Source organism: Passer montanus, unplaced genomic scaffold, assembly GCF_014805655.1.
Source record: "Passer montanus isolate IOZ18808 unplaced genomic scaffold, ASM1480565v1 scaffold8, whole genome shotgun sequence".
In the NCBI taxonomy this organism is placed as follows: Eukaryota; Metazoa; Chordata; class Aves; order Passeriformes; family Passeridae; genus Passer; species Passer montanus.
The window spans coordinates 15,909,220-15,921,334 of NW_024373256.1; the positions used below are offsets into that span (position 1 = coordinate 15,909,220).

Sequence of the window (12,115 nt, forward strand, 5' to 3'; positions counted from 1 at the left end):
CAGGCACTTTTGATAGATAATCACATTCATACTGATCCAAGGAAGAAGAGAACTGGAAACTGGAAATTACCTATGAATCTGATTGGGGTTTTTTTTAAGTGAGATAAACTACATACAAGTTGTCCTTACACTGGTACGGAGCAACTATAACCCTATAGCCCCTAATAATGACTTTGCCATCAGCAGATGCTGAGGCAGGGAGTGACCTACTCTCCCAGCCTTATGTCTCTATGAGAAAGAGCAAAAGCAAGCAAAGAGAATGCATCTCAGTTAATTTCCTTGAGGACCTAAAGCCCTTCAAACATGGGCATCAAACAGTCCTAGGCTGTTTTACAATCCTTTAGGTTGTTTCAATTCAAAATGCTGTAAAGGGCTGCAGTTGATCTAGGTAAGCTTCTAGTTAATCTTAGGAGGCATAAACTGTACAGGGGACTGAGTAGAGAGCAACTGCTTGATAGTATTCGCTTACACTGTATTATTTACATGCTGTATAAAGTATTTGTAGGAAAATTCTTAGTCTTGAGGTGGTTTTTTGCCGTGGCACCAGTTGGAGAAGGAGGCAGTGCCTGACATCGAGGAGGAAAGGAACTGCAGTTGGTGGCAGTCGAGTGCTCACTTTGTTGTGCTCTGCATTTCAGGTTCTATTCCCACAGCGAGGGACACGAACCAACTCTGCTCCTCATCAAGACAACAGCAAAAGAGGTGAGCGAGGCGAAAGACAAGTGATTAAATTGGAGTTTGGGCAGTATGTAATGCTGCGTTGCAACACACAGCTGTTTATAATAAAACAAATAAGCAAGGTTCGGCTTTGTTTTTTTTAGAATCCGTGCTTTATATTATTCTATTTGTTGGTTATAGGATTATGCATTCTTGGGCAGACCTTGCAAACCAGGTCCTGGTTAACTGCTTTTTCTCTTGCAAGTTGTGTGGGATGATGGACTAGAGTAGCTCATTTTGCTCTTGGACAGACTCTGAAATGCAGAATCAGAGGGACAGAGTGGGAATTGTGGTAAAGTTATGTATTCATAGAAGACATTTTCATTTTCTCAAGGATATGAAGAAAGAAAGCAGCAGAATTTAAATTGTATGAATAATGTTGGACTATATGATGTGAAAACACAAGCCTTATTAATCTTGTTCTTGATTGGAAAAAAATAAGCCAAGAAATCTCTGAGAACCTGAGGAGGAGTGCACACGTCCCTTTTTTCTGCTCCTGTGTGTGACAATATTGGACAGCATAATGTGAAAACAGCAACATGCTTGTTTAAAAAAATAATACATAAAACAAGAAGATTTCCCAAAACTTTTTCAGGAGGGCACACAGGAACTTCCTGTAATGCTGTTGTCTGTGCCAGTGTACATGACTTTTAAATATTTTATATATAGCATTGAGCTGTTACTGCAGCCTGTGAGCTTTATTCCTGCCTATACAGAATCACACACAGAATCACACAGAATTACTGGGTTGGAAGAGACTTCTAAGATCATTGAGTCCAACCCAACCCCAACACCTCAACTAAACCATGGCACTCAGTGCCACATCCAGTCTTTTTTAAACACATCAAGAGATGGTGATGCCACCACCTCCCTGGGCAGAACATCCCAGAACTTCATCACTCTTTCCATATAAAAAGTTTTTCCTAATATCCAGCGTGCCAAAGGCCTTGCTGGAGTCCAGGTATGTAACATACACAGCCTTTCCTGCATAAAAGGAGGCCAGGTTGGTCAAACACGACCTGCCCCGCCTAAGCCCCTGCTGGCTGGCTCTGATACCCTGGCCATGCTGTAAGTGCTGTGTGTTGACACTCAGTATAAACTGTTCCATTTCCTTACTGGGTACTGAGCTCAGAGTGACTGCCCTATAATTACCAGGATCCTCCTTCCCCCGCTTTTTGTGAATGGGTGTCACACTGGGCAGCTTCCAGTCATTGGAACCTCCCCAGTGAGCCAGGACTGCTGGTAAATGATGGAGAGCGTCTTGGCAAGCTCATCTGCCAGCTCCCTCATCACCCTGGGGTGGATCCCATCTGGTCTTATAGATTTATGAACATCCAAGCAGCTCAGCAGTTCTCTGACAGCCTCCTTCTGGACCACAGGGGACCCATGCTGCTCCCTGAGCCCATCTACCAACCCAGAAGGACAGCTGTCCTTGGGACAGGCCGTCTTCCCACTAAAGACTGAGGCAAAGAAGGCATTAAACACTTCTGTCTTCTCTTCATCTGCAGTTACTGTATCTCTGCAGGATGGCTGTCCATGAGCAAGCCCATTTCTGCTCTTGTTTACCTCTACCTAAATACCCTCCAGGCCATTTCATGGTTCTGCATGTGGTTTATGGCCATTCAGGCCTGTGTTGAGATGCCAGTGGCTTATGGAATGCCCCTGGTGTCTGAAGGGTAGAGGGGGGAACAATTATTTTGCTTCTTGTTTTGGAGCTTGTCAAAAGTCTGGCTTTGTAAGGGATTCAGGTTTTTATAGGATAGTTTGTTTCTTACCCCTCAAAAAAATGTATTTGCCAAAAAAAAAAAAAGCTTTAGGAGAAAAATATGGGGTTTTTTTCATGCTTATGGATTTGTAGGGTTTTTGCAAAGGGTTGTTCATCCTTTATTCATATGTCTATGGTTAACTTCTAGAATGAGGAGAATTCTGCCTCTCATACCCATCAGGCATATCACATCAAATAGACTTCTGGGTCATTTAGATGTAATTCTAAATCTGAATTTACATTTAAATCTAAGTACAGATTTATCTAGATAAAGCAAATCTGATCTTCAGTAATTTTGTCCTAGGAGCTCTGCTTGTATTGCTTGTGGAGGCCAAACAGCAAATGCACCTTAGAACAGTTCTGTATAATCATAATTGTTTTTCTGATTTCTGGGGGGGAAAGTACATATGTTTTCGTCCCACTTTTGGAGCTTAATTGTTTCCTCTGTGTGCACATGGCAATGATGTGTACTGCTGGTAGCAAAAAATTCTAGTGCAAACATAAGACTCCAGAAACCAACTCAGCCCTCAAAGGGTGCTTCTCTTTATTGGATACTAGTGGCCCCCATGAGGTTTGAGTGAATGCTCTAAATATCTGAGCTAGTTCAGCATTTGCTTAGCTAAACTGGCTTTAACCTATACTTTGAAATCTAAGAAAGCCACCAAGGCCACTGTTTGACCAAAAAGTGTTCAGGCAGAGCTGCTCATACTGTAACTTCGGACAGCACTGCTACTTTGGTTGCCAAAGTGAGGGAGTAGGAGTCAGGCTGTACAGGCCTGGAGTGATCTGTACTTTGGTACATGAGATTGTGTTAGAAAATTTCTCTTTTAAGATATCAGAGGTATGAAATAATTTATGACACTCTCAGGATTTAGAGGTAACCAACCACTGGTGGATTAAAGCAGCTTAAATCTGTCTTTAGATAGAAGTACTTATGCTGCTTTAATCCACTGGTGTAGAAACTCTGGAACTCAAACTGAAGTAAAACCTGCAGTTTTGGTCTCTGTGTCAGAAATGTCAGTATCGATGGGTTTAACACTTTCTTCTTCCATGAGAAGCCTGACTGTGCTGTCTGTGCCAGGTCTGTGGGGCTTACCTGTCCACTGACTGGAGCGAGCGCCGGCGAGGAGGGAACAAGCTGAGCTTCTTCGGAACCGGGGAGTGCTTTGTGTTTAGGGTGAGAGAAATTTTGTTGTTGCTGCCCAGTACCACGACCGAACAACTGTAATGGTTAGCTATCACCTCTCTTCCACCTAAAGAGGCTGGATTATATGCCTTTCTAATTTATAAGCTTTATTGAACTCTTAATGTGGAGGAAAAATTTTACTTTTAAGTTTTGTGATGACTCTTTTTCTCCCCTTGCACAGAACATTTTCTTAAAAGATCATAGAATCATCAAGGTTGAAATATACCTTTAGGATCATGAAGTCCAATCACCAAACCAGAAATACCATCATGTCCACTGGTAAACTATGTCCCCAAGTGCCACATCCACACATTTTTTGAACACCTGTAAAGATGGAGTTGTGGTTTGACACTGGCCAAATGCCAGGCACCCATGAAAGTCGCTCACTCACCCTCGCCTGCTACAGCTGGGCAGAGGAGAGAAAATTTAACAAAGGATTAATGAGTTAAGGACTGGGAAAAAACACTCCAAAGGCAAAACAGGCTCAACTTAGAGATATAGAGTGAATTTATTACTTACAGGATCAGAGCAGGAAAGTTAGAAATAAAATAAGTCCTTAAAAACACCTTTTTCCCCCAGCCCCTCCCTACTTCCCACCGACAGTGCAGGGAAACAGGGCTGGGAGGTTTGGTCAGTTCATCACCCGAGGTTTTCTTCCCCTGCAATGCCATGGGGTCCCTCCCCCCCCTCCTTCGTTATCACAGAGGCATTACCACCATTCCAAACTGGCCCAGCCTTGGCCAGCAGCATATCCATCTTCAGAGCCATCAGGGGTTGGCTCTGCCAGGCATGGTGGAAACTTCCAGCAGCTTCTGACAGAAGCCACCTCTGGGGCCTCCTCACTACCAAGAACCAGGCCTTGCAAAATTGACACAGATATTCACTCTACCCCTTCCCTGGGCAGCCTGTGCCAGCACCTGACAACCGTTTCAGTGCAGAAATTTTCACAATATCCAATCTAAACCTTCCCAGGCACAACTTGAGGCCATTTTTTCTTGTCTGTCTCTTGTTAACTGGGAGCAGAGCCTTACCCCAACTGACTCCACCCTCCTTTTATTCAGTTGTAAAGATGATCTAGAAACGAGAGATGTAATAAGGTAACTCAGAAGTTATTGCATCAATTCTTCAACCACCTAAAAAGCAAAGAAATAAACTATAACATCTGGCCTAAAAGAAAGGTTGAGCCAAGCATTACTGCTGACTGCGTAGGTAGAGATCTTCTGGAATGTTCTTTTCTGAGCAGAGCTCTGTGTAGTGTGCATACACTAACATCAGCTCTGCCCTTTTCTGCCTCTCTGCAGCTGCAGCCAGAAGTGGAACGCTACGAGTGGGTGATCATAAAACACCCAGAACTGGCCTCGACTGGATCAGAGACAGAAAACCATGCCCAACCAGCTTCTAGTGCCCTTTCCTCCAGCAGCATCCCCTCAGATCCTTCAGATCGCCTTTCTCCCTTCTTAGCAGCTAGGCACTTCAACTTGCCTTCCAAAACAGCCTCCATGTTCATGGCTGGCAGCAGTGAGTGCATCATTGTAGGTGAGTCCGTGTGAAAATCTGAGCACAGATCCTACCCATCTCTTCCTGTCCACCTTAGATACATGGTAAATACACCTGACTCCTTTATCTATGTCAGTGTCACCACAGGTAGAGATAAAATTGCCCAAAACCTAACGTCATTTCTCAACCAAAATTTTCTGTGGGAAAACCTGCATAGAGAGCATTTTAGAGAAGATAATAACTCATAGCTTTAAGTATAGTCATTCCTTCATACTGCCTAATTCACAATGAGAAGTAGTTCTCAAAAAGGAGCTTACTTGCATCAAGGCTTTTGAAACACAGAGTAAGCTATAAAACATGTTAATTCTCCAATAACTTTATTGGATCTGTGGTGCTGCTGACTTTGGCAAAAATCTGCTTAGTAATGTTGTCACTTAAATGGGTGACAACATTACTAAGTGTCACTTATAAGGAACAGATCTAAAATCATAGTTGTCATTTTCCCAAAAGTCTTTACTTGACACTTGTTAGGAGAGCAACTGGCCTATAATTTCCTCTGTAATGTCAAGTGTTGGCTGATTTCCCACTTGGCAGCATGTGCTCTAATCATAAAATCATGGAATTGTTTAGGTTGGAAAAGCCATCTAAGACCATCAAGTCCAGCTATTACCCCATCATTACTGCCAAGGCCACCAGTAACCAGTGTTCCCAGGTGCCACATCTACATGGTTTTTGAACACTGCAGGGATGATGACTCCACCACTGCCCTGGGTAGCCTGTTCCAATGCCTGACCACCCTTTCAGTGCAGAAATTTTCCCAATATCCAACCTAAATCTTCCCTGGTGGTTGACGCATTTTCCTCTTGTCCTGTCACTTGGTCCTTGGGAGCAGAGCCCGACCCCCATCAGGTTCCACCCTCCTTTCAGGGAGGTGTAGAGTGTGATGTGTCCCATCAGCTCTGTCTACCAGCTTTAGGTAAGGGAGTCACTTATATTTACTGTATACTGCACTACGGGTGGTGATAAGAGAGATGTAGTAGATACATAGAAGTGTTGTACACAGTTGTGGACTAGAATTCCCACCCTTTTGATTCTTCAGATGGCTTTAGTAACTGTTCTTTGATGGTTGCCCAATAAGCAATAGGGAATATTCATTTTTGTTCTCCTAACACATTTCTGTCTAACTTTTATTTCAGTTCTCTTAATTTTCTGACTGAAAGCTCTGTGAACCTTGATATAGACCCAGAGATAACCAAAATGCTTTTAACTCTTACATGGTCTTCAAGCCAGTGCTGTTATTTACTGATCTTGTTCTTCTCCCAGCTTTGATTTTTGACTGCTAACAGAATTATTTGGTTTTCCTTTACTGGAGAAAAATTGGCAGTTGTAGCTTCCAATATTCTCCAGCACTGAAATACAAAACTTAAATGCTGGTAGTTTTTGTTCTTGCTGAGTTACATTACTTTAATATTATTGAAAGAAATCATCCAGTTCTGATATTTTCATTCAAAACCTATAGATCTGATCCTGTACTGTTACATCTGAAGACAGCAAGCAGACATTGCTGAGGGCTTCCAGTTGTTCCCCATGGGAAAAGCACTAAAGTCTTTGTACAGCTGTTTCCCATGCCAAGAAATGCAGAAATATCCTCACCCTGTCTTTGTCTCTTCCCAGGAGGTGGTGATGGCCAGGCTCTGTACCTTGATGCAGATCTGAACCACGGAAGAACCAGCCACTGCAACACTTTCAATAACCAGCCACTGTGTTCTGAAAGCTTCCAGATCTCCATCCTGGAGGTGTGGGGCTTCAGGGACACCATGAATGGTTGATGTGACTATCATTAATCGGCTAGTTTTTCAGTTGCCCAAGGTAAATTCCGATACAGGAGCTAAGTTAGAACATCCTTTCTGCTGGACTCAGTGCTGTTAGTCATTCCTAAGTGGTGCACTTGGATGCAGGCCTAGTTGTTTACTCTTATTTTATTTAAGACAGGTCAAGGTGAAATAATGTATCTGATTGACTGTTTGCCCTTTTACCTCTGGAGATCTGTATTCAGGGACTTCTGGTAAAAATGAAAATGTGATGAGTTCAGAGCCATGCTAGATGGACACAGGTCCGAATCATGGGGTAGGTTTAAGTCCACAGTTCCTCAGAGGCACAGCCCTGGCTGAGCTGTGCTGCAGAGCTCTGAGCCACTGGCACCAGTACCTGGTCTGAGCCAGGAATATCAAATGTCTCCTCACAGGGAACACTGGTGACCTCAGATCTGACATAGAATAGTGGTTCATAAAATCACTGCCCTCCTATGAGCAGATGTACAGACAAATCAGTACCATTACGTTATGAAGCTGTTCATTCACACCAAAACTATGATTGCTGATCTTGTACCAAAACCTTTTACATGTTCCAGTTTCATATGTTAGAGCAGTCTGCCTCTGAGAAAGGCATCCAGGCTGGACAGTGATATCTCCAAGTCTTGATTTTGTTTACATTCCTATTCCATATCAATATGATGACTTCAGAGTGACTCCCTATGTCAGGCAGCTGAAAGCCAGAGTATCTGCCGTGCTCAGAAATGTTCCTTTCCTGGGAGCTGAAATGAAGCTTTAAATCTGAAAATAACTGTGCTGATATCCCTGTGTGTTTGGGGAATTAGACCTAGTGATAACAGGAGCTTAGTCCTCTCCCCTCGAGTAAAGAGAGGAAGGCAGGAGGCAAATCTGGGAGTGAATGGATTTCCCAGGAGAACTAGAGGCAACACTGTTTTTCCAAATGTCTTCCCAGTGATGAGATCCCTCCTGAGAAGCTAACAGTTTTCTTCCTGTATATTCTGGTAGGACTTGGGTGATGAAAAGAGGCTTTGCTCCTTCTTGAACATTTCTACATTCTCTGCAGGCGTGCCCTGTGGCATGCGTTGTCTGGAGGCAATTCTCCAGAGTCTTTATCCAAAAATTGCACTATCTGTTGTGGAAATTCTCCCACATGGAGCACAAATACATAAATGTCAGTGAGTAGTCCAGAGCATACAATAGGATGCTCAGAGCTTCAGTGAGTAACTTACTAGTAAGATTTATCACAACAGGGAAAATGAAGGGAAAGAGAAATTGCTGATTTTCTAAACAGTTCAATCTAAAAAATTGCTGTAGATTGGGATTGCTATTTAATGTTATTGCTACTTAAGCTTGAAGTTCATTAAAAGAAAAAAATTTAAATGAATAATGTTAAAATCTAGGCTTGACAGGGTCGCATTCATATTCAGAGGTCTGAGGTGAGTTTTTGGTCATGCTGGCTTGTCCAGCTTGCCAGCCATGAGAGTACCTCATGGCTTGGGAAGGAGTTGCCTCTTGCAGAGTATATGAATAAACTTGGCAAAAATAAGATTTGCTTTTTAAGGTGCCATTTTGAATTTTTGTCAAAATAATTCTTTGAAAAATTAGACTATGTGCAGAACAATTTCAGATGTCTTTTGCACCATTTGTATTTGCACTTGGATTCTCTCACCCTGTCTGAGAGTCAGGGTGAGACTCCTTCCCACACAGTGAGTTCTGACCAATTGTCTTTTCACAGGTTTATCATAAGCTTGATTGAACTGCAAGAGGTAATTCAGTTATACTGATATATTTTGATGTGGAAGAACTCAGTCATATCTGGCTTTTTGCAAATACTGGCTGATGCTGCCTTCTATTTTTCCAAGGCACCCATGTCTCTTTGCCCTTGCAGGTATCCCACAAGCTTCTTCAGACAAAAGAAATCACTCAGAAAGTATAGGTTCTGCTTAGTGTAGGTGGGATTTCTGTTTGGTTTGCGTCTCGTCTTTTGAGCTTGTCTGAGGAGGTGCCCTTGGGAACAAAAAACAACTCAAAAACACAATAATATTAATTTCCATCTTGTTGTCAGAAATTTCCCGGAGCTGTGTGTTGGTAGGATTTGTGGGAGCGTAATGTTCTACTCCAAATGAATAAATTTTATCTGCAAAAACTTGTCTGCATCTGGCAGTGTGATGGGATTTCCTGGCTCCCATCCCTGCTGGGTGCAACTATGTTAATACCTTGTCTTAAGCCATATCTAAGAAACCTTCCTCAGAAACATGTTCCTTTCCCTGCTCTGTTCTTGGTGCACAGCAGTTTGGGTGTTTAGAATCTGAAATAACTTCTGGTTCCTCAGAAACTCATCATAGGATATCAGTGTGAGAATCCAAGGAGCAGTACTGGATGGCAGGCATGGGACCGGTTTGGCTTGACGAAGTACTGCCCTGCCACAGCCACCATGTGGGACTGATCTGTGTGGGTTGAACTGGAGTCGCCTGGATGTGCAAGAAACTGCAATAATCCAGGGAGAGCAGTTCTACAGTGCTGCAGCAACTTCATACAATCCTTGTGTTCAGCAAAAATGGATATTCCTTGTCATGTGCAAGTCCTCATCCATCATTCCTGTTGTGGTTGTGAGACACCTTAGATATATGCAGCATTTTGACTTGGTTATCCTTCCAGTAGCAGAGAGGCATTTTTCCTGTCTGTGTAGTTAATGGTTATTGCTGACCAACTGTATATCTAAGTTCATGCAAAACTCTTTGAGATAGAGGCCACAGGCTGGTTTTGAAGACAATGACTACCATGGATACCTTATCAGAAAGTGGAGTTATCTCAAGTACTCTAACCATGAAGTGCTTTAGTCAGTTGTTACTTGCAGCTCTGCACACCTGTTGAAGTAGGCTGTAATCCCTGTTTGTGATCTTGCTGGCAGCACCAAGAGTGCCAGAGTTATGGGATGGGCTTGGGCTGGAAGCTGCAGACTAGGCATTGGTCACCACAGTTCTGTGAGAGCATCTGTGCTTTCCTGAAAAGCTGCTTTTTGCTCTGTCATGCTCCTTAAAGGCAGAAAATATTAGAAACTCCTAACATCAGAAACCTGACTTCACTGTAAATGGCAACCAAACTGTTTGCAGGCCATGGGAACTGTATCCAGCTGCAGCCATGCTGGACAGACTTCACTGCACCTGAGCTGTCTTTCCTGCAGCTCCTGCACTTTGGCACACTCCTTTTTCTGATGCAGCACATTAATCAAACTCCTGTTAATAGAGACAAATCAGCCAATGCAAGGGAAAAATTCTCATTTCCTCTCTGATGACATAGTTGAAGTGAAAATGGAATGGTGGCCAGTACTGTTCTTTGAAGAGTTAAACCATGCCAATAGAGATCTGTGGTGAGCCACAGAGGGGTGACGTGCAGATCCATGAACTGCTCTTCATGTGTGTGTATTGAAATTGTGTATCTTTGTCCTTGGAAATTCATCCTCGTTTTTGGTGGAGCATAATCTGCTCTGCCCATGGGGACACTGATGCCACAGTCAGGAGCTGACCCACAACCGTGGCAGTGCGAGAGTTCGGCTCCTGCGAGTGGCACTGAGTCAGGCTGTCGGGTACAGCCAAGGCTTGGGCACCTGGCTGTTCTGCAGCTCTCTGTCATGGATTTCAGACTATTCATAGTCAGAATGAACGTATGTGTACTATTTGGGGTGATGTTTTCTTCGGATGAGTGGTGATGTGCTGCCAAGTTGGTTTTCTACCCTATCTTGGAATCACTGCCCTATGTCAATGGTATTTTTGTCACTGTGCAGAATCTTGGGTATTAAAGGTATTTGACTGTGGAGGCTGCTGGCTTTGTCCTTTATTCTTGTCTTTTCCTTCCTGTAGGGCTCATAGCAAAAGGCACCCTGAAACCGAGAGAAACCCTGGAGCATGTGTCCTCTGACAGCTCTCACTGCGGTGAGGTGGTTACATGGTTCCTGATCATTTCAGATCTCACAAGACTTCCCCTGAGATCAGGTGTCAAACTGACTCAGAAGTCTCTAGATAGCCAATTCTGACATGAGTCTCCTTCCCTTTGCAGGGCCAGAGAGTGTGGTTTGCCCCAGCCCAGCCTAGGTTTAAAATGGAGATTAGGGGTGTCCTCTGGCTACCAGCACCTGTAAATTGCAATCAGACCCACCCTACAGTGACCAAGGACGTAAATGAAAAAAGTGGAATTCCACGAAATTTGGGGGTTTAAACAAACTGCTGTCAGGCTAAAGGGGTTTGGGTATTTTCCCTCAAAATAGTCCCCCTCCCCCCCCCCCCCCATATCCACCTCATACACAAATCTGGCCACCTCGTGCTGCTGTACATTTCCAAGAGCAGAGCCGTGGTTTAAGGCAATGCAGTGTGGAAAAGGGATTGCTGACTGGCAGAAGCAATTCCCAGATGATTAATTCTCTGGCCAGCTCTGCACTGTCAGGAGGTTTGCTGCACAGGAAGCCCGTGGCCACTAGAGGTTCCTCTCAGCCTGGTCCTGTGCCTCCATCACCAGTAAATCTATCCTTGCAATCTAAAAGAGCTTTCTTCGCATGGTTTCCAAAGGTGACCTGAGCCTTAAATACCGTAAATCAGAATTTTACAACTCCCTTGAAGTCTGTAAACTTAATCATGCAGGAACTTAGTAGCAGGAATGTGTAAGTCAGGGTTAGTAAGGGGCTGAGCAGTGCAGGCAGCTGTTTTGGGACCTTGCAGCTGCTGTGAACCCAGTGACTGAGACCTGACAGGGGAATGTGCTTGATTGAATCAGACTGCAGAAGCTTGGTGTCCTGCCTAGAAAGCATGGTGGTGGGAAGGTCCTGGATGATGTCTCAGAGCTGGTAGCAGCTACGAGCCTGAACTGGAAAAGGAAGCCTGTGCTGTGTCTTGCTGTGCTGCTGCAGTGTGAGAAGAGCCTGATGTTTGCCAGTTGTGCTTTTTTCCTGGATTTTCTGTACAGATTTATGTAAATGTCTTGGAGACACCTGCTTCTTGAGATGTTTTATAAGCAGCTGTGGCACAACATTGCCTCTTGTCAGCAAATTATAGGGTTTTCTGCCTTTTCAAGCCCCTCACTGGGTATTTCCAGATCTGTCCTGCTATTGCCCTTCCCAAGTACTGC

The 12,115-nt window shown here is 43.8% G+C and overlaps 1 protein-coding gene across 9 annotated transcripts in view; it reads left to right on the top strand.

The window, feature by feature from the left end:
* The window catches only part of TBC1D24 (TBC1 domain family member 24), a 34,583-nt gene extending 23,562 nt beyond the window's left edge, over window positions 1-11,021 (top strand). For 7 of the 9 annotated variants that reach the window (XM_039732286.1, XM_039732296.1, XM_039732295.1 and 4 more), the window contains 4 exons: window positions 639-702; window positions 3,564-3,659; window positions 4,970-5,204; window positions 6,840-10,811. In XM_039732286.1, the coding sequence (XP_039588220.1) occupies window positions 639-702; window positions 3,564-3,659; window positions 4,970-5,204; window positions 6,840-6,994 (550 nt within the window). In that variant the 3' untranslated portion in view covers window positions 6,995-10,811. Of the gene's footprint in view, window positions 1-638; window positions 703-3,563; window positions 3,660-4,969; window positions 5,205-6,839; window positions 10,812-10,857 lie in introns of those variants that run through there. The other 2 variants (XM_039732294.1, XM_039732292.1) reach the window with 2 other exon arrangements.
* The last annotated feature ends 1,094 nt before the right edge of the window (window positions 11,022-12,115 follow it).